Source organism: Schistocerca nitens, chromosome 2 (assembly GCF_023898315.1).
Source record: "Schistocerca nitens isolate TAMUIC-IGC-003100 chromosome 2, iqSchNite1.1, whole genome shotgun sequence".
Taxonomy (NCBI): Eukaryota; Metazoa; Arthropoda; class Insecta; order Orthoptera; family Acrididae; genus Schistocerca; species Schistocerca nitens.
Window position 1 is genome coordinate 825,116,969 of NC_064615.1, and position 22,242 is coordinate 825,139,210.

The 22,242-nt window shown below is 40.7% G+C and overlaps 1 protein-coding gene across 1 annotated transcript in view; it reads right to left on the bottom strand.

Moving 5' to 3' along the window:
- LOC126237088 (protein split ends-like) overlaps positions 1 to 22,242 on the bottom strand; it is a 373,733-nt gene that overhangs the window by 30,619 nt on the left and 320,872 nt on the right. Inside the window, exons 16-17 of the mRNA XM_049946892.1 lie at positions 19,104 to 19,254; positions 6,716 to 7,137 (exon numbers count right to left, since the gene is read on the bottom strand). Coding sequence (XP_049802849.1) covers positions 6,716 to 7,137; positions 19,104 to 19,254 — 573 coding nt within the window. The remainder of the gene's footprint in view (positions 1 to 6,715; positions 7,138 to 19,103; positions 19,255 to 22,242) is intronic.

The window sequence follows — 22,242 nt, forward strand, 5'->3', positions numbered from 1 at the left end:
GTGGGATCTGTACCAGATCGGGTTGACGGAGGAGATAGAGAAGATCCAAAGAAGAGCGGCGCGTTTCGTCACAGGGTTATTTGGTAACCGTGATAGCGTTACGGAGATGTTTAATAAACTCAAGTGGCAGACTCTACAAGAGAGGTGCTCTGCATCGCGGTGTAGCTTGCTCGCCAGGTTTCGAGAGGGTGCGTTTCTGGATGAGGTATAGAATATATTGCTTCCCCCTACTTATACCTCCCGAGAAGATCACGAATGTAAAATTAGAGAGATTAGAGCGCGCACGGAGGCTTTCAGACAGTCGTTCTTCCCGCGAACCATACGCGACTGGAACAGGAAAGGGAGGTAATGACAGTGGCACGTAAAGTGCCCTCCGCCACACACCGTTGGGTGGCTTGCGGAGTATAAATGTAGATGTAGATGTAGAAAAGGTATGGGCAACCTTGAAGAGAAAGGGATTTGGAAAGCAAACACTTGAAGTCAGCCAAGCAATGTATGAAAAAAGCTCTAGCTGTGTGCAGACACCAGTTGGGAGAACTGAATGGTTTAAGAATGTTACGGGACTAAGACAAGGAAGTGTGATATCAACACTACTATTTATAATAGTGATGGATGAAATAGTCAGAGAGACAAAAGAAGCCCATAGAGGAAGGGGGATGAAGCTGTTGCTGATGGTATTGTGGTGTGGGGAACAAGCAGTAAGGAGGTACAAAAACAAATAGACATTCTAAATGATAAGGTCGAGAAATATGGAATGAAATTTGGTGTGGAGAAAAGCAAGACCAGGGTGGTAACCAGAGGGGTTAGAGAGGGCAATGGACATATTCATATTAAGAGACGGGATATTGAAATAGTGGACAACTTTAAATATTTGGGAAGTGAATTAATGGGGAATGCTCGTTTGGAGACAGAAATTAGCAAAAGAATACAACAGAGTAGTACATTTTACCAGTGTGTGAGGGGCTTGGTGTGGGGAAGGGAAGTGTCAATGATGTGCAAGCTGGTGCTATACAAGATTTACTTCACACCCACACTAATTTACAGCTCCGAGACTTGGACTATGACTGGAAGAGAGGAGAGTATGATACAATCCAGTGAAATGAAGTTTCTGAGAAGTATGCTAGGAAAGACGACGAGAGACAGAGTGAAAAATGAAGATGTTAGGAAGGAAATTGGAGTGGAGAAGTTGACTGAGAAAATTGAAAAGAATAGATTAAAATGGTTTGGGCATGTGAAGAGGATGGGAAAGAGAAGAATACCAAGAAGAATGATGGAGTCCAAGATTGAGGGCAAGAGGCCAAGAGGAAGACTGACAACAAGATGGATTGATACAATAAAGATGAGTTTAAGGAGGAGAAACCTACTATGGAACGAAATTGTGGAAGAAGAATGGTGGAACAACAGAGTACAGTGGTGAAGTACCATTGATACCCCAACCCGACCAGATGTTTGATAGAGGGGAAACAATGACAAGGAATGAAGTGGCTCACTACAAAGTCTTCTAATGTATACTGTGGTCTCTGCATTTCACACACAGTAACACACTGCATTTCATGGAGAACTGTTCTTGCAAAATGTGCACTCTGGGATGCAACCCAGTAGTGACCTGATTGAATACCTACCACAAGCTTCATAGCACACCACTCTTCTCTCTTTTTTAAATGGAATTCCCTTGATGGGCTTTCATTTAGAATTAAAGAGTTTCATGTTTATTACTAATGTTGATATGGTGTGTACAAATCCAGTAGCTTCTCTTACAGTATTGGCAGCTTCATGCAGGAGATTAAATCTTGTTACAAGATGTTCACAAAGACCTCTTACCCCATCACATGCACTTTTTCCACAACCTTTTGCTGAAAATATCCATTTTTTGTCTTAATTCCTGTATTACAGTGCTGATCAAGATCATAAAGCTGAAAGCAATTTTTAAAATGAGATGCTGCACCATCAATCACATACACATGTTTAGGACAAGCATGGCCTCTAGACGCTATGTCATCAATTATCATGCTGACATTGTAGCATGCATGTGCACTAAAATGAATGAGACCATCACTGACAATAGCAAAACAGTGTGATGGTCCAAGGAAGTGAGCAACACGTGAGTACTGATACCTGTGATGTGTGCCAGTGGACTTTGAATTTCGTTCTGAAAAGCAACATACCAGTTCTCAGCAAAGTCAGAATGAATAACTAATGAATCAGTATTCTGGGATGTGGCTGATTTTGCTTCTGATATGGCTTGTCTCTGAATCCTCCGGATATGATGGTGAGCTATTTCTTTCATGACCCAATTTTAACCTCTGTAACAAGCTTCTCTGACTCTATTGTCTTCTTTACCAACTCTCCTCCCTCCCACAATGCAGAGGTTACATCATTGGCAGTATCCTGAAGGTGGAATGCTTCAACAGTCATCACTTCAGTACCAGGACATCTTGCATACTCCTACAACCAACATTTATCTTATGGCTCTTGACAGACACACAAAAGCATCAGGTCCATCTCTGTGTACTTCTTTCCTGCAACACTGCTTATGGCAAAACAAACAAGTTTCAAATTTGTGCAGTAAATACGTGCGCATATTTCCTTCACTGGCTGCCATTTTATCCATTTTGGTTGTAAGGGATGGAATTGTATGAGACAAATTTTTAAATTCAGGCTCCCATTTTTCATTAGGAGATTTGCTTCTCTTATTGATTTTGTCATATATCTTTTTACTTATTTAACTTTTTCACCGTTTTCACTAACAGAGATAACATCAGCCCAGTAAGGACCTTGCCTGCTGCAATCTCTGTCATCATTTAACATAACATAGTTTTGAAAATGTTGCTTGTGCAAAACTTGTTTCAATTTCTTCCACTTTCCTTTTTACATACTGTTTTCTTCTTGTGCTTCTCACTTTTCCCGGACATTTCAGGAAGGATATAGTAAGGGCTACAGCAGAAACGCTAACATTCAGCACATCAACAACTTCACACCCAGGAATATAAACATCCTCACTGTCTTCTTCATTTTAACACAACAGAAGAGATAGTGTTCTGTGATCTTCCAAATTAAAAAAAAATTGTAAGTGGAAAAATTAAATTTTGTATTTTGGTTTTAAATTTATAAGTTAAAAGAGGCCCCTTATTGTGTGGGTGTCAATCAAATTTCAGTGCACTAAGAGGGAGGTTTAACACAAAACATCCACCAGGTCTCCTGTACCTTTTGTTTATTAGTAATATTTTTTTGTTCTCTATACTTTAAGAGTTATTTACAAAATATAATTTCTCAAAGGGCCATACCATTTACAAAAATTAAGATCAAATGAAAATACTTTATTTCTTAATGCTTATGATATAGAGGTTATTTGGGTTTTAAGGGAGAGGGTAAGGAGTCATTCCAATCCCGGGAGCGGAAAGACTTACCTTAGGGGGAAAAAGGACGGGTATACACTCGCGCACACACACACACATATCCATCCACACATATACAGACACAAGCAGACATATACAGAGGCAAAGAGTTTGGGCAGAGATGTCAGTCGAGGCGGGAGTGCAGAGGCAAAGATGCTGTTGAATGACAGGTGAGGTATGAGTGGCGGCAACTTGAAATTAGCGGAGATTGAGGCCTGGTGGATAATCTCCGCTAATTTCAAGTTGCCGCCACTCATACCTCACCTGTCATTCAACAACATCTTTGCCTCTGCACTTCCGCCTCGACTGACATCTCTGCCCAAACTCTTTGCCTCTGTATATGTCTGCTTGTGTCTGTATATGTGTGTGTGTGTGTGTGTGTGTGTGTGTGTGTGCGCGCGCGCGAGTGTATACCCGTCCTTTTCCCCCTAAGGTAAGTCTTTCCGCTCCCGGGATTGGAATGACTCCTTACCCTCTCCCTTAAAACCCAAATCCTTTCGTCTTTCCCTCTCCTTCCCTCTTTCCTGACGAGGCAACCGTTGGTTGCGAAAGCTAGAATTTTGTGTGTATGTTTGTGTTTGTTTGTGTGTCTATCGACATGCCAGCGCTTTCGTTTGATAAGTCACATCATCTTTGTTTTTAGATATATTTTTTCCCACGTGGAATGTTTCCTTCTATTATATTCATATCAGAGGTTTAAAATATATTTTTTCCAGAGAAATTCATGACCATGAGTTGACATGACCTGCATGGTCACCCAAAAGTAAAGCTGAGGTTTCAAATTTTCCACTTAAGTTATTATTCAAACAGGATGATTATAGATACATAATGTCATTTTTTTTACCATCTTACAGATTCTCTTGTAGAGGACATAGTAATGGGCATACATGGTGTACAGAAGCAAGTGAAAGAGCTGAAAACCAATGAGACCCCAGGTCGGGATATAATTCTCAATTCAGTTGCACAAAAAGCAGTCTTGGCTCCTTACTCAGCTTGTGTTTATCACAACTCTCTTGCCCAACGCAAAGTCCCAAGCAACTGGTGAAAAGTGGAAGTGACAACTGTGTACAAGAAGGGTAAAAGAATGGACCCATAACATTACAGACCAACATCTTTAACATTTGTTTTGGAAAGAATTTTTGAACATATTCTTAACTCAAATATGATGAAACTTCCTCGTGACAGACAGGCTTCTCTCCACAACAGTTTTAGAAAGTATCGCTAATGCGAAACTCAGCTCGTCCTTTTCTCACGATATCCTGTGAACTATGGATGAAGGGCAACATGCAGATCCCATATTCTTAGACTTCTGCAAGCATTTGAAGCAGTGCCCCACTGCAAAATTAACTAAGGTATGAGCATACAGAATAACTTCACACTTATGCAAGGTGCTCCAAGACTTCTGAAGTAATAGTATCCAGTACATTGTCCTCGATGGCAAGCATTCATCATCAGAGACAAAGGTATCATCAGGAGCGCCCCAGAGAAGTGTGGTAGGACCACTATTGTTCTCTATATACATAAATGTACTGACGGACAGGGTGAGCAGCACTGTGTGTTTATTTGCTGATGATGTTATGGAAAGCAATCTGTGGCTGTTTACTGCCGATGCATGGGAAGGAGACATCATTGAGTGACTATAGAAGGACACAAGATGACAGATAGAATGTCTAGTTGGTGTGACAAATGGCAGCTTTCTTTAAATGTATATAAACCTAAGATAATGCAAATGAATAGGAAAAACAATCCCATAATGTTTGAATACAGCATTAGTAGTAGGCTGCTCAACACAGTCACATCATTTAAATATCTAGGTGTAACACGGCAAAGCAATTTGGAATTGAACAACATCTAAGTATTCTTGCAGGGAAGGTGAATGATTGACTGCAGTTTATTGGGAGAATTTTAGGAAACTGATTCACCTGCAAAGGAGGCCAGGTATAGAATAATAGTGCGACTAATGCTCGTGTACTACTCGAGTATTTTGGATTCCCACTAGGTCAGATTATAGGAAGACTTCATAACAAATCAGGGGCAGGCTGCTACATGTGTTACCAGTAGGTTCAATCAACACCCAGGTATCAGACAGATGCTTCGGAACTCAAATGGAAATCCCTGGTGGGTAGGTGGCATTCTTTTCATGGAACACTATCGAAAAAATTTAACGAACTGGCATTTGAAGCTGACTGCAGAGAGATTCTGCTGCCGCAAATGTGTGTTTCACATAAGTACCATAACAATAAGACTAGTAGCGGCCGACGGTACCCTCTGCCTTGCACCACAGAATGACTTGCAGATTATGTATGCAGACGCAGACGTAGGAATGCTATGCCTCAAATTTGTAAAGAAATGTCAATTCCAGCTAGGCTAGAATAAAATTATAGCATGGCAGTAATACCTTATTCTGTTTTAGTGCTCTATTTATTTATTATGTATTTATTTCGGTCCATCTAGAAGGTGTCAGGTGTGTTAGCCAACAAAAAAAAATTAAGCCTGTTTCCGGAGTGACTGGACTGTGAACTATGTGATAATCTACCAATGAGGCTGACCTGTATTTAACTCAAACGGATGATGATGGTGATGATTCGCTTGAGTGTTGGAAATGTAACAGTTGTCTCTTTTGAAAGCTATCTGTTTTAGCAAAAATATTGTTTTGTATTCCAGTCTCAAATGCGACTAGCAAATAAATAAATAAATAAAATTACAATTCTAAGAGAGAATAACTTCGAGAAAATTTTATTTCTGTTATAGTTCTAATTTGTTTGGTGGCAACATTCAAATACGCAGGTTCAATAAAGCATATGTCTTAAATAAATAAATAAAATAAATATCTATTTTTTTTTCATTTCAGGACCAAGTGTTATTACAGAAGTTGGTAAATACTTTTGTTTTCTGTGAAACTTTTGTTTCCAAATTTTCGTCGTTGCGTAAAGCAAGCTTGTTCATTCATAGGTCACAATGCAACACCAGAAGGTGGACACACAGAGCTGCTATGACAGCCACAACGCCTCCGCCCTCCCCAACCCCAAATGCCGCATTAAATAACAGCCTGCCCACTACAATCATTCACATTCAAACACGCGATCACATTCAAACACGCAACACCTGAGTGCTGCCTACTCTAGTGTAAATACGTAAAATACCCCGTCTGCGGACCTCTGGCATTAAGCATCATTTTTTCGCCATTCCTGGCTTTTATGGTTTTTACTTTAGCAATTGAAAACCAGACATTCTTATCTCTCATGTGTATCACAAGTTTACAAAAATTATAACAAAATGACAATATAAACTGAATATATGGGAATACAATTGTTACATACCTGCAATAACATAAGCAGTGAATCAGCTTGTGGAGGCACCTGGCTAGCATGTGGTGGTGTAGCAACCTGAAGTCTTGGTTGTCCACCTGGTGGTGCTTCAGAACCAGGTAAGGGATGGTGATGTCGAGGCAGAGCACGTGGTGGTAGATGTGCCGGTGGAGGTTCTGCACCTGGCTCACCGTAGTACCGACCAGGTGGCGGGGTGTAATGAGCTGCCATACGATATACCGTAGCCACTTGTGGTGAGTCAGTAGTACGGTCGTGAGGTGACGTGAGACCACCACGCACACTGCTACTACTACCACGAATAGCATTTGACGGCCTCCGTAATTCGAGAGGTGGGCTACTCCCGTGTACGGCATCCTCATCTACATCGACACACTTAATGTCAATTGCAGGCAGAATAGGAGAACGAACAGCTCCTGTAACAAAAAAAAGGACATAAAGTTCCCTCACAAATGATATGGAAAATGTTACACCAACTTTTCTTTCTCAAAAAATTGACTTCATACAACTTTTAACAGGAAAGAGTTAAATCTACAATACATAGACTAAATTAAAAACTCCAACATAAATGGTGAACTGGAGGATTGGCACATTCACAGCAAGTGATGAAAGGACAAGGAATCCAAAAGGATGCTGGATATCAAGAACAAACAGAAAATTCCACTCTTTGAGCAACTTCAGTCTCTCAGTGCTATCTGCAGACCACAGTGACTATGCACAATGATTCAAAAAGGCCACCCGATATCAGTTTGAAATGACAACTTTCTCTATGTTTATGGCAGAGACACTCTATAAAGTATATATAAAAAGAAAGGAAAGGTCGTTAAATGAGATTGACAAGTTGAATTTCTTTCTTTTGTAACTACATCAATCAAATTTTTATACTTGAATGACCAAGTGAGGCCTCTACATAAGCTAGTTTATTAATCTATCCTATGTTAATTCAGTTATAAATAACTCACAACCAAAAAAGGTACTTTATCATGAACTTCCACATGGGTGAATGTCTTTAGCATCCCAAAAGTAAAATTGTAAACTGTGACACACACCTATCACTAAATCACTTTGCAAGAAATTTTTAAGTTCTGTATTTTGACAATGTTTTTGTTCACATTCCCAAAATTTTAACTGCATTTGGTAAGCATTGACATATTGTCTTTCACTGTTCAGCTTGAATATACTGACTCCAAACTGCCATTGTAATGTAATAGCTAAAAACACAATATGAAACATGTAGTGGTCTATAAATATCTACTTTAGTCCCTATATTAAAAGCAAAACAATTGTGCGACACAAAATATGAAATTCCTATTCATATTCAATGACTAACTTCTTGTAGCCCGAAAATGCAAGCTAGTATCATTTCCCCTTGTACAACAAATGTTCAGATTTCTGGACCATCTGTCTTGCAACTTAAAAAAAAAAAAAAAAGGACGACAAGATGATTTATGCACTTCCCTTATTTATAGTTTGTGACTGCTTATTTTCAAATTTTGAGCAACAACTTTAGATATATTATACCTCATTTGCAGCTTCATTTTAATTGATGTAAAAATTCTAGTTCAATTCTTGATTTACTACTTTCATTAGTAAGTGAATTAACCGATACCTGAATTAAGTTGGAATTTCATGTGGTTTTCTTCCACCCTAAAAAAACAGGAAGGAGGCTTAGGGTTTAATGACCCATCTCAAGGTCATTTAGAAACAGAAAACAAGCTCAGATTGGAGGAGGACATAGGACACGTTCTTTCCAAAGCAATTATTGCGTCATTTGGTTTGAGCAATTTAAGGAAACGAAGGAAAACCTACATCTGGGTAGTTAGATGGGGAGAGGATTGTACTGCCAGCCTCCAGAACAGAAGTCCAGTCCTAAGCAGTGTGCCACCTTGCTTGGTTTCTACACCAGAAATGTCTGCTGTGGTTGCTCTTTTGAGAGGTATCTGATAAGAGTAGACCAACATCCTGTGGGTAGTTTTGTGCTATGACAAAATTAACTATTCATGGTATGCCTGCCGTTAACATATAGAAATGAAGTGGAATAAGAGATTATAATAGAGATACACACACACACACACACACACACACACACACAAAACATATCATCCAATCACTGTACCACAGTCAACAATACCGTAACTATTAACAAAATTGTTGTTGTTCCTCATTCAGTATTTTTCATCCAATGACCTGCGGAAATGTTACAGCTCTTAGTAGTTTATTCTCATCCTGTATTTAATTTTTGGGAATGGCAGCAGCACCCTGAGCCCTGAAGGTACCACAATTCTTGGCAGGCTTGTATGAAGTGCCAACAGGTACATGTCAAGAATATAATTTACAGTGGCTACAACTATCGTGTCTGTACTAACTACAAAATATCTGTCTTGAGGCAACATAATACACACAAATTATCCATACCATATTAGTTCATTATTTGAGAACGAAAGCACTTAGTAACTTCCAACAAACATTACACACAATTTCAAACATTGGCAAAAAATTTTCTTGCTGGCAAGCCCACAAAGTAGCAGTATGAAGTAAGTTTATCACTTTACATTTTCAGTGTGCAACCAGGAAAACCTCAGCATCATGCATGATGTTCTGATTTATTACTTATTTGCTACAAACTCTATCAACACATTTTGCAGATGGTGTCCACACATACTACTGAATGTACCTGTTCAGTTGATGACATTATAAACACTGAGATGCATAAAAAATTAGTCATATACTTGAAATTAACATAAAAATATCCAGTGCTCAATTTAAAATTCCCGCCAGTCTTAAAAATGGCCAAATATTCAATGCCACAGGAAACCTATCTATATCTGGCCAATTTGGATTCAACTGGCACCAGCAGTGCACCGGTGTGGGGATTCACAAGCGTGAAAATACCGTCTCCCCCCTGCCCTGTCATCACAAACCCAGAACAACTAGCCTATGATGCTATGATGCTTCATTTCAGTCTATGATGCCAGTGAACTTGGACAAAGTGAACTGCATTATCCGTAAAAGTACATTTTTAAAATCTGGCTTTGCAATCTAATAATAAAAATGTTATTTTTTTAAAAACTGCTTGAAAACTAAGGTGCATATTATGATCTGTAGTGTCTTATAGTATGTAAAATAAGGTCATTACTTCTCAATAGCCTACCTATTATGTTAAAAATAAATAAAAGGATGTTTACTGATCTTCAGGCCTTCTACATGTAAACTTGAATTTATAACACTGTTAATACAAAATCTGCAGCCTGGTCTCAGCCATTTCATCACAATGTAAGCCCACTTCAAATCTATGAGGATCACAATGAACAGGGTCCTGATAAGAAAAATAGTATTAACATTGCTGCCCATACCATTTTAGGTACAATATGTCTAGAATGCTGCCTTTCCACAAGAGCTAAACGAGTTCACCAGATATCATAACTTGTACAAAGGGAACTTACTTAAAATGCTTCACTATTTCAAAGAGCAAAAGCTATTTATGGTAAGTTCTGTACACAACGCCATGCTCTATTGAGTTACTGTAGATGATGATGATTGTGTGTGTAAAGGGATTAAACTACTGGGTCGTCAATTCCTCTATTTCATGAGAAAAACGCACAAAAAGGTAAAAAGTGAAAAAGTGGGGCCTTGGCTGCTCGAACTGTATAACAAGTCAATAGTTTGAAGAAGTGTGTGACAGTAGTTATAACACAATAGGTAAAGGAAAATAGTGATAATCCAGACAGCATGTTGCACAAGGGGGGCTAAAGGCACAACACGATGCGACAGGAAGAAAGTAATTTGTGGTCGCATGGAGGTACCCGCCGCAGGATTGCCCACCCCCACCCCCTGCACAAACACCCATAACACTGAAAGTGGAGGAGTATTACAGTTAAGTGTAAAATCTTCTCTCCCTCAGAACTGGCTGTCTCATTATCTGCAAGCATCTGAGATAGTGAGGTACACAAGCTGAGAGCATGCCACAGATCGGCCAGCAATGCACACTCAACAAGAACATGTGCTATCATCAGTACAGCTGCAGTGAGGAGGATCCTCCTGACGCAGAAGGAACTCGTGTGGTCAATGCAAAGTTGGCACAATACAACGGCACATGTGCAAGAGGCCTGGAAAGATGTATGCGCTACCTTAGCAGACCATTTAATCACTCTCAACTTGTTTTGTGTTGTAGTAGCCTGCCATTCCAATTCCCGAAATATTGCACTGCAGACGTAATCTTAAGTCAGTGCTCGGTTTCGGATTTCAAGTTGATCTCCGATTGTGGTGTCTTCTACTGGATGGCCAGGAGGTTCATTTTCTGGAACATCTACATGGCTCAGTGTCCAGATGAAGGTTACTGTTTTTCCAGAGCTGTAGAGGTCAACCCGTACGTCCCGGACGTTGGCGACCAAAAGATTTTTGGAAAAGCACAGGGATGTATGCCTTTTACGCAACTCATGGAATTGCTACAGATCAGAAAGTTCATCACTGCCAGGGATATGATGTGGCACAAAGCCTGAGATACGGCAACAAAACTTTGCAATATATGCACTGCAGGCACTTGACAGAGATTGCGTCTTGTGTCCCCTTCCATGTGCAAAAGCATAACCAGCCATGTTGTCGACTTTCGACCTATCCTTGTAGATTCATACCAAATTAGAATAACGGCTGAGGATCGAACAAAATAGGTGTCAGAGAAGGGTAGGATCAGCATCCTTCTTAGGGCCCCAAACTGGTCTATCTGTATCACAGGGCAGGGTACACACCACGGGGGCTGTTGAGAGGGAGCTCTAGCAACACAGACTAAAGGAGGCTGTTGGATGTCCTTCAGTCGAGTGTAGAGTCAGATCCCAGCTACTCTAACCTCTTTTGGGCGATGTGCAAATGGTCTGAGCTGCTGGTTGCAGAACAGAGTTGAGTGACATGGGTGATAGGCATCTAACAGATTACGACTGCGTAATTTGCCAGAAGCTGCTGTCATTTAAATCACACCGGTGGGACACCGACTTCTGCCAGGGAGCTGTCAACAGGGCTCATTTGGAAGGATCCCCATTGCCAAACGCAGGCCAGTGTGGTGAACAGGATGCAACAAGCTCAGTACAGATGGTGCTGTTGACCCATACACAACACAACCATAGTCCAAGTGGGATGAAATCAGCGCTTTGTAAAATCTCAGAAGAACTATATAGTCCAATCCCCATGAGGAGATCATAAGAAAACAGAGAGCATTTAACTTCTTCATGCAAGTTGCCTTGAACTGGTGGACACGTGGCAGCCAAGTTAGCTAGTTGTCAAATAAAACACCTAAGAATTGAAATGTTTCAACAACATCAAGTAACTGGTCACCAAGATTAAATTTCTGCGTCCGGGTGCACAATCATGAGTTGACAAAAATACACAACTTATTAGTTTCCACAAGAAAATTGATAGCAATGATTCAGGGCTCAGTCAAGTACTCTCCAGAAAGCCCACTGAAACTGGTGCTGGGCACAGTGACGAAGAGTCATAATACAGGCAAAGACCATCCACATCAGTGGCGAAGAGACTGTGGGGGCCACTGCATTTACAAGATATCACTGATGGTGATAGTGAACAGCGTTACAGTTCGAACCAATCCCTCCGGGACTCCAGTTTGCAGTGCCCTGGAAACCCCACTCAGGTAAGTGCAGACAGGATGTGATGTCGCCAGGTGATATTGTATGCCTTTTGTAGGTCAAAGAACACTGCAATCAGATTTTGGCGATGCGTGAAAGCGTAGCACATGCAGATTCTAGATGATCTGTAGTAGACAGGAATGTCAGAAAGCCACTTTGGAATCATGATGTGGCCCTCCAGCTTCAAGTCATCAACAAAGACAGCGGATGGCCATTTGTTTGAATAACTTATACAGCCCATTCATCAGAGGGATTGGCCAGTAGTTAGTTAAATGATGTGGGACCTTTCACAGTTTCAGAGCACAAATAATAATACCTTCCTGTCATTGAGAGGAAAATTCTCCTTTCCGCCAAATACAATTAAAAAGCCTGAGGATGTATTTCATGCTGTCGGCAAAATGTTTGAGCATTTGGCTGTGAATTTTGTCGAGTCCAGCAGCCATATCTAGAAGGGCCGTTGTACGATACAAAGCCGTGTGTGTAGCAGGGTAGCAGGTGGCACTCAATAAGGTGTTGCCGGGTCAGGAAATTAGGATAGTAATTACTGCAAGCAGACACTTTAGCAAAGTGTGCCGTAAAACATTTGGCAAGTACCATGGGATCAGTGCAGATGTTACCATTGACAAAAATGCTAGGAACTGCCGTAGTTGGTGGATGGCCACAAATGTGACCGAGTTTAGTCTGTACTTAGGACGGTGGTGTATGGGATCGTATAGATGATACATATTGCTCCCAACACTTGCACTTCCTTTTCTTTATTAAAAACCACACTCTTGTCTGTAGTCTCTTGAATTCTATTAAATTACACATAGAGTGATGACATTTGTGCTGCTGAAGCACCCTCCAGCGTTCCCTGATAGCTGTGGCTATATCTTCAGACCACCATGGTTGTTGGGACAAGCCGAAGGAGTAGGGTATCGTTGCTGCTGCAGCATGAATAATAGTAATAATAGTATCCTGTACCAATTTTGTCAATACCCATCACACAACTGGCTGCAAAAATGGCTATATAGGAGAAAGTCTGTCAGTCAGCTTTCCGAAGTGACCGAAGTGGACATGCTCCAGATGTCTGTGAGTGGAGAGGAAGAGAACAATAGGAAAACGGTCACTGTCACCAAGATCTGCATGGACACGCCACTGAATCAGGATTAAGATACTCAGGCTGTAAACTGTGAGATCAATAGCTGAATATATTCTGTGGGCTGCAGTGAAACGTGTTGCAGCTCCAATGTTGAGTACACAGGTATCCAATTCCGAAAGGAGGTGTTGTAGTACTCGGCCTCTGCAGGACAGTGTCACAGGCCCTAGTGCAATGGTAAGGGGCACCTGCGCACTGGAAATATCAGAGCGTATGAGGGTACAGATCCCACCAGATGTTCTCTCAACATTAATGCGACTGGTATAGTAGGGTCTGTCGTTTTTCAGAGCGGGTAGGTGTGTTATTGCAAACTGTGTTTCTTGAAGTGCTATGCCAACTACGGAGTAAGTAGCCGTTAAATGACAGTTCAGTTAGAGGACAATAGTAGCATTGGAGTCAGGTCCGAGAAAGTGGAGAATGGAAAAGGTAAGTGTGATTCATCTGCTACCAGGTTGTAGTCCATCTGATTGTGTGATATGTCATCAATGTGCATAGGTTCGACCTCTGCAGGAGTGGGTTGTGGAACATCCAAAGCCTCAGAAACTAGTTTATCATCTTTCTGCTTATCCTACATCGATTTCTGCAAAGTTTTCCTCATTTTATCTTTCAGGAGTGAAGAGGACCATACTTTTCTTCAGCCCACAGCCTTTCGCTGCTGGTCCTGGTCTGGGAGGGGGGGGGGGGGGGTTTATGGGGCAGTGGGAGAGCACCTTCACAGGTGTCCTCATCCGTGATGATGCCAGAGGATTGATGCCAGAGGATTGATGCCAGAGGATGGATGCCATCTCTGGCCTAGGTGTGGGAACCACCAGTGCTATAGTTGTAGGGAGCAAGGGAGCCGACATTCCTTTTCCCACCTGTAAGGCAGCCCCTAGAATATGACCAGGGCCAGGAGGTGTCTGCGACACCTTGTCATCACGTGAGCTCTGGACTGTGACATGACAGTCACAAAATTTGAGACCATTTCAGTTCGAATGAAGTTCTTTGCATCTTGATAAGACAGGTGGTCAAGCTTTTTATACTTTTGAATTGTCTTCTCCGTCTTGAACACTGAGCACTGCAGCGAACGAAGGGGGTGCAGTTCCAGAAAGTTGACACACTGAGGGTGTTGGTGACAAGGGCTGCCCTCTTGGGACTCCATGTTGCACCAGATTAGTACGCAACTCTTCATCAGTTTGTAGCATTAGGTCCCGACGAAAGGTAATACCTTGAATTCTATTACCGTATTTACTCGAATCTAAGCCGCACTCGAATCTAAGCCGCACCTGAAAAATGAGACTCGAAATCAAGGAAAAAAAATTTTCCCGAATCTAAGCCGCACCTGAAATTTGAGACTCGAAATTCAAGGGGAGAGACAAGTTTTAGGTCGCACCTCCAAATCGAAACAAAGTTCGTCTAATTGTAATATGAGACACAATTTAGGTCGAATGAATGACGATACAGCTGCAGTAGTTTGGTTCGAGTCGTAAGCTTAGCAGTTACGGTTTACCAGGTAGCCATTGCTACGCGTCACGCGCTCCGTCCGTATTTATACGGATATCCTTCCTTTTTCACGTGCTTCGTCTGGTTTGAATTGATTGCTTATTTTTCTTTGATCTGATAAGTGGCGTTCTCTTTGTTATAGGTGTTTACGTCAGTCTAAGTTGAAAATGCATTACTATACTATCATGCATTGTTTGTCGCATTCTGATAGGTGCGTGTTTACGACCTGTCGCCGCTCGCGGCGTGGCTTGCTTTTGTGCGCGCTACCGCCGCTTACAAATAAAAAATAGAGAGGAATCGTTTCATTAGCGAAACATTTGTTGTTACTTACACTACTGCTTTCTTTGATAATGATCAACAAGAACCAAATAATAGACTGCGTATGATAGATGATGTTCTGAACGAGAGTTTAGCGAAAATTTTTCTCCGTTTGAAAATCTTTGCAGGTGCCTCTTTAGTTCATTACGTTCTGCACAGAAATTAGAGTCATCTTAAATTTAAAAATCTAGTCAGTTGCCGTGCTTCATTTCTGACTGTATCACTATCAGGCATAAGAATAATACGAATATAAACATGACATGATATGTATATTCTTCCGCGTTTGCTGTTGTCTCACTCTAGTTTCGTAGTTTATTAGGCAGACAGGATTTAAATGAGATAGTAGCAAACACGAAACAATACATGGCAAAATGTTTATATTCGTATTAATCTTATGGCGAAGAGAATACTACATGTGATTCACAATACATAAAAGCTCCTATTAGCAACCATCTCTTCTCACAGGTAGGAAAAAAATTCAGAACGTAGAGTTGGCCATATTGACAAACATCCCAAACAGTCTTGCCAGTCGGATTTTCGTAGTACATTGAAATGCTGCTACATCCAAAGATCAACAATACAGAATTTGTATTTACTTCGTTGGATAATGTACCAAAATTCAGTGGTCGAATCTCTGGGCGGAGGAAAAAGGCTCGTCTTCCACTTTTTTTTTTAAATTTATTTACTGACGCAGAGATTTTGGTGCCAGTATTTATCTTTGTGCCTACAAAGCATGCCTGTGTGGCGCTACATATATTCGACGGCAGAAGTTAGTTGTGGCGGCACCCACCAACATTTTTCAGAACTCCCGCTTGCTTTGCACTCGATTCTAAGCCGCAGGCGGTTTTTTGGATTACAAAAACCGGAAAAAAAGTGCGGCTTAGATTCGAGTAAATACGGTAGGTTGTTATGATGAGAAATGGTGACTAGTATATCTTCTACCTTGACACAGGCCCTACAGATAGCCTTATTAGAACAGCAGGAGGACATGTGTCTGAACGTTTGGCACTTAAAACATCTCATCAGGGAGGAGGGAAATAAGGCCTGACATCATATCTATTGACCATGACCTCAACCCTTTCTGGCAAAATGTTGCCTTTGAAGGCTACAATAAAAGCTCCTGTGTTCACTCTATTATCCTTGGATCCCCTCTGGATGTGGTGAATAAAATGGACTCCATGTTGCGCCAGATTAGTACGCAGCTCTTCATCAGTTTGTAGCATTAGGTCCCGACGAAAGGTAATACCTTGAATTCTATTAGGTTTTTATGAAGAGAAATGGTGACTAGTATATCTTCTACCTTGACACAGGCCTTAAGTGCCCGTGATTGGTCAGTGTGCGATGTTTTGATCAGCAAACACCCATTTCTCACCTTCTCTATTGCTGCAACCCCCAAAACTGATCGTTGTAGCGAAAGATTCACCATTAGTTTTGGAAACACACCAAGAATTATGCAAACTGTCCACTCCAATCCTCCTTAGCTGGCTCTTGTCTTGAGACATGGTCAAAGACAGAAATGCCATAGGATTGTAAACCTCTGCATTAAAATCACTGTTCCTGACTGCTGAAATGACCGTATTGGTATGGCCACTACTAAGTTTGATTCATTTCATTGCTGGCCATCTGCCCCAATGACACTCACTGATCGGAAGCTCTCCCCGTGGGCACTATCCCACCAAGGCAAAAGGCACCTGGCACAGCAGCCATTGCTTGGAATCCTGGTGCCCTGAAGTGGGTAGATACATACTCCTAGGCTGACACAGGGAGGTTACAGATCAGGCATCTGCAATGCGATCCCTACATTGTCTGGGGGCTACAACCCAGGGTACATGACAAACCCTCCACGACGGACTGGCTACCCCGCTGGATTTTGAGTGCAAACATAGATTCACTCGATTAGCAGGTGCAAAAGGTAACAGTGCACAGTGAAGAGTTAAAGCACCACAGTAAAGCTGCATTCAAAATGAGGGATTTGTCGCTTGGACTTGTGCCTAGCACGTGTAGCCAATGAGGTATCGCACATGTTGCAAGTTCCCGTGACATGATTATGCAACACGATGCTAGAATTCCAAGAAGTATTTTTCGCACTTGTGCCTGTACCTTTTCACTCACTGACAACGCGGCACAAATCCCACATACATATTCTACTGGGCATGCACATCCACGTGAGAAGTCATTTCGCAGGCATACTCATGGTGTTTTGTCTCGCGTGAAAGTAATCAGCTGTGTAAATTCAGCAGCAGTCTGTGAAGATGGATTGGACAAATAAATAACACGGTTAAACTAGTTTAAGAATTTCACGAAAGACGTTCGTTATGGGGTCCTACATTCCCATATTATAAAAACTGCATCTCCAAATGCAAAGCACTTCCCCAACTTGCTTCTTTGTTTGGCATTTCAGATAAAGAACTGGACAGTAAAATTCAGAATCTGAGGTCAGATGTTCATTATGGAGGACATCAGAATTTGGTACTGAAGAGCTGTGTGTATCGAAGTGGTATGCCTGATTCGCTGCTCTTCCAGGTGAACAACGTCGCCAGTGAGAACGCTGATGTCAGCTGCTGCTGCTGCTGCTGGGCACGTGTGTCTGAATTAGGTCATGGTAGACATCTATGAAGATATTTTTCTCCGCATATGCCAGGTACAAATCTGTTGAATGTTGCTTAAGGCACCCTTCCTCAAATGGGCCACACTTCTGTAAAATCTGGAAAGTGGAGGTCAAACCCAAAATTGTGACCACAATTTAAAAAGGAAAAAAGGTGAGGGGAAAAGTGTAAAAAAAGAAAGTGAAAATAGCAAAAACCTTCAGAACGCCAAACAACAGTTAAAATAGCAAGGTAAAAACATGACCAAATAAAAAGAGTCCTATTAGATGCCTCTTACGACAAGCAAGGAATGGCCGTATGTGTATTCTAGCTCCTGACACCAAAGGGTGTCTCTGTTACCATAGTTAATTAATTAATTTACACTGAATTTGAAATCAGATTCAAATACTGCCCCCTCCCCCCCAAAAAAAGAGATTTGCATTATGTTCAATTCCTGTTCCAAATAACTGCTTTAACCAACTACAAATAACTATTAAGTTGAATTTTAGTTTTATTCTGACATGTTTAAGTGTTAATTATTCCAACTTTTCATTCACAGATTAACTCTTCCATGAAAACAAGAGCCACATGGTAAACAGAAAAATTTGTTTTGTTCTGAAAACTACACAGCTGCTTCGAACAAAACCATGGGATCTGGCAGACCAATTTTGCCTGACCACTCTGGCTATCAGCCACATATTATTTTCATTGATAGCACTGTAAAACTAAAATTCAGACTTTTTCAGTATTTTATCAACTTATTTACAAAGTGCTGGATTTATAGCTTTTGGAATTGCAAAACCCTTGACATTAAATACTGGCTTCTAATAGCTTTATTTCGAATTACACAGTCATCATATTAATACCAGCTTCATATTTAGTTTAGAACATTTTACACTGCCATCAGCTCATTTCAGTCCAAAAATGGAATCAAAACTGCAGGAGCTCCAAACCGATGCCTTTGTAATTGCAAATCCAAGATGCAGTGATACTTACACTAAGCGAGTGCTTCAGCTGAATTATGTTAACACTTAGGTGTGATTTCAGCATCAGTACATTAGAGGGAAAAAACCATATTGTAAAAACCATGTTATATCTTTTATTCAGATCAAAATAGAATTTCAATGCAAAGAACTGTGTGTGAAAAAACACCACCTAGTTACATGTTAAATTTGCTTTCTGCATGCAAGGTATACGGAAACTTCTTAATTAAAAAGTAATCTCACCTGCTGGGATGTGGTAAGGTATATGTCCACCAAGAGCTTCCTGTGCACGCAGAAATTGTTGGTACATGATTTGTGGGTGCACGTAATGCAAATCATGTGTTGCAGCTGAGCGAATGTGATGTGGAAAAGGCACATGTTGCACAACCTCCCCCTGCCAACAAAAATGTTAATGCTTAAAAATGAATTTATTACTATCTAATGACATTCATATCCTTTACAGCATTTTCTAATCTATCACATGCAAAGTACAAACATGCTAATATTTTTATTATGATATATGCAATAAGCCATTTCATAGCAATAATACTTTGTACTTTGAAAACTACATAAAATTACGAATGTAAACTTGTATCATAAAATATCCTAACCACATAAAAAGGTTACATCCAAAATATGTGAGAATCTCTTAGGCAGGTAACTACAGCATTTGGTACAAAATCTGTAAAAAAGTTGACTACTGTAGAACATACCGCAGTACGCAATTTAAAAATTGTAACTGTTGCTATGAAAATGTTCACAGTGGTTATATAAGATGGAATGCTTAACTGGTTTATATGTGGTGTCAATTCTTTCCCACAGTAACATTGTTTCACTGTTGTGAACAGAGCTGATGGTGACATCAGAATTATGTACGTAACAGGAGGATAGGGCTGAGGATGACACAGTGGCAAGTCAGTACTGTTGGGCCTTCAAGGCCTATCTGGACAGTGTTTGCCTTTTTTAGGATAATGAAAGAAACCTAGCAACAGTTCAAGAAGAAGTATCTCAGATAATGATACTGGGTTGAATCGGAAATGAAGGGCATCTTTCAGTGGTGTAACAAGATTGTATGACAGAGATTATACACTGGGCTGCTAAACATGCATGCTTCAGAAACTAAAATGTCTGCCATTAAAAGAAAACACTTAAAATGTAGAAGTGAACCTACAACATTACCTTCCAATTTTATATTAGTTTTAAATATTACAATATTTTTAACCTTAAAACATAACTTTTAAAATCATTCATTAAATTGGAAAAAATATTCTACTAACAATGCAGAAATGCTACTGGAGTAATAACAAAATAGCACAAAGGTACATGAAGATTAGGGGTTCATGCTTGTTTGTGATGAAATCGTAAGACACAATGTGCAATTGAGTCAAACTCTGCTAAGCACACTTCCTAGAGTGACATTTTTTGGAATCCAGTTTATAGACACAAGTGGCGTTCAAAAAGTAACGCAACACATTTTCTTCTGAAAGCAGGTTAGTTTTATCCAGCATTCCAATACACCATATTATTCCCCACTCTTCTGGTTACAAAACCCCATTTTTCAACATAATCTCTGTACAATGTGAAGGCCAGAAGCCACCTTACTAGAGGGAGGATGGGGGGTGAGCTGTTTGCTTGCATGGCACCAGTCTACAGGTCGACATCAGAGCCAATGTTTTGCTGCATCAATAACCTTCAAATCATCCACATACTGCCACACATGTGCTGCATCCTTCACTGAGCCAGACATGTGAAAGTTGGAAGGTGAGAGAACTGAGCTACAGTTTGTGAGCTTCTCTCAGGTGTGCAGACTTACGTAAGGCCTTGCATTGTCATGGAAAAGGAGAAGTTCATTTGCATTTTTGGGGTGACAAACATGCTGAAGTCATTTCGTCAATTTCCTGGGGGTAGCACAATACACTTCAGAGCTGAACATTGCACCATGATGGAGGACATCACACAAAATAAGCCCTTCAGAGACCCAGGATACTGTCACCATCATTTTACCGGCTGCAGGTACAGCTTTGAACTTTTTATTCGGAGGATTGGTGGTATGGCACCACTCTGTGGATTGCTCATTTGTTTCCAGTTCAAAGTACGAACCCATGTTTCAACACCTCTGACGATGTTCAACAAAAAATTGTCACGACTGGCCTCATAATGAGCAGCAGTTCCTTACAGATAGTCCTTCATTGCTTTTTATGGTCTTCTTTTAAGTGGTGATGAACCCAGTGGGCACTGACCTTTGGGTACATCAACTCGTGGACAAGTATGTCAACATTACTAACACAGATGTCCAGCTGTGCGGTGAGACATATGATTGTGATATGTTTATCACCTAAGATGCGAGTGTCCAAATGTTCCAACACTGTAGAAGTCACAGCTGTGTGCGACTGGCTGACCCGAGGGAGATTGGGCACATTTGTGCGACTGTGCGAACCTTGTTGCGATGATAGATGCCCCGCCCAACAGCACAATGTGCTTTTGTTCACAGCCAGGTCACTGTAGCCATTTTGCAAGTGCCTCTGAATATCTGTGATGCTCTGGTTTCCTGACAAATGAAATTTAATGACAGCTCTCTACTTGGAATACACTACCGTTACAAATGTTATTTTGAAGGCTATGTATGGTGCCGTCACCTATCGCAACTTCATTAACTATAGGGGCTAAAGAGGGAATATACCACGATGTACCACAAAAAATTCTTAATTTTTTCAACTGTAGTTGGCAGAGAAAAAAAGTACTGCATTACTTACTGAATGCCCCTCGTAATATCACTAAATCCAGGACAATCTGGATGATTAGGTCAAAGAAACTCACTAACATCCCAACTTTCTTAGTACAGAGCTCTGGTTTAATTTAATAAAAGCTAGAGAGGCATCTACTGTGATTTTTGGATGATCCATCCTGATGTTTAAACAAAGTAATTTCGAGAAAACATGGAAAACGTACAACAGAGTGGGCAAATAGGGATTTCAAAGCATCTCTTTACACATAAATTTTCCACTTCACTTGTTGGTAGTTGAAGGCAAGTCAATGCAAATTTGTATATCCATGAACTTGCTATACAGGGTTGCAAAAAGTTGAGGAATTTCACGATTTTCACTAACGCAGTCTGTAAAGCAACAACACACTCCATCCACTAGTTTCATGAGTCAGTGAAAAACTGTTGAGCACTACAACAATGACAATATGCCAGTCACTTTTTGTAACAACTGACAGCAAATTATGCAGCACATGTTCCATTGTATACAGCAACAAAGGCTTCCATGATGAAAAAGGAAGTTGCTAAATGCAATTCAGGATGGAAACAAAATAATAAGTTACACAACAAAGACAATTACTACTTTTAGTTATTTAGATGGGGAAGAAGCTGCGATCTGTC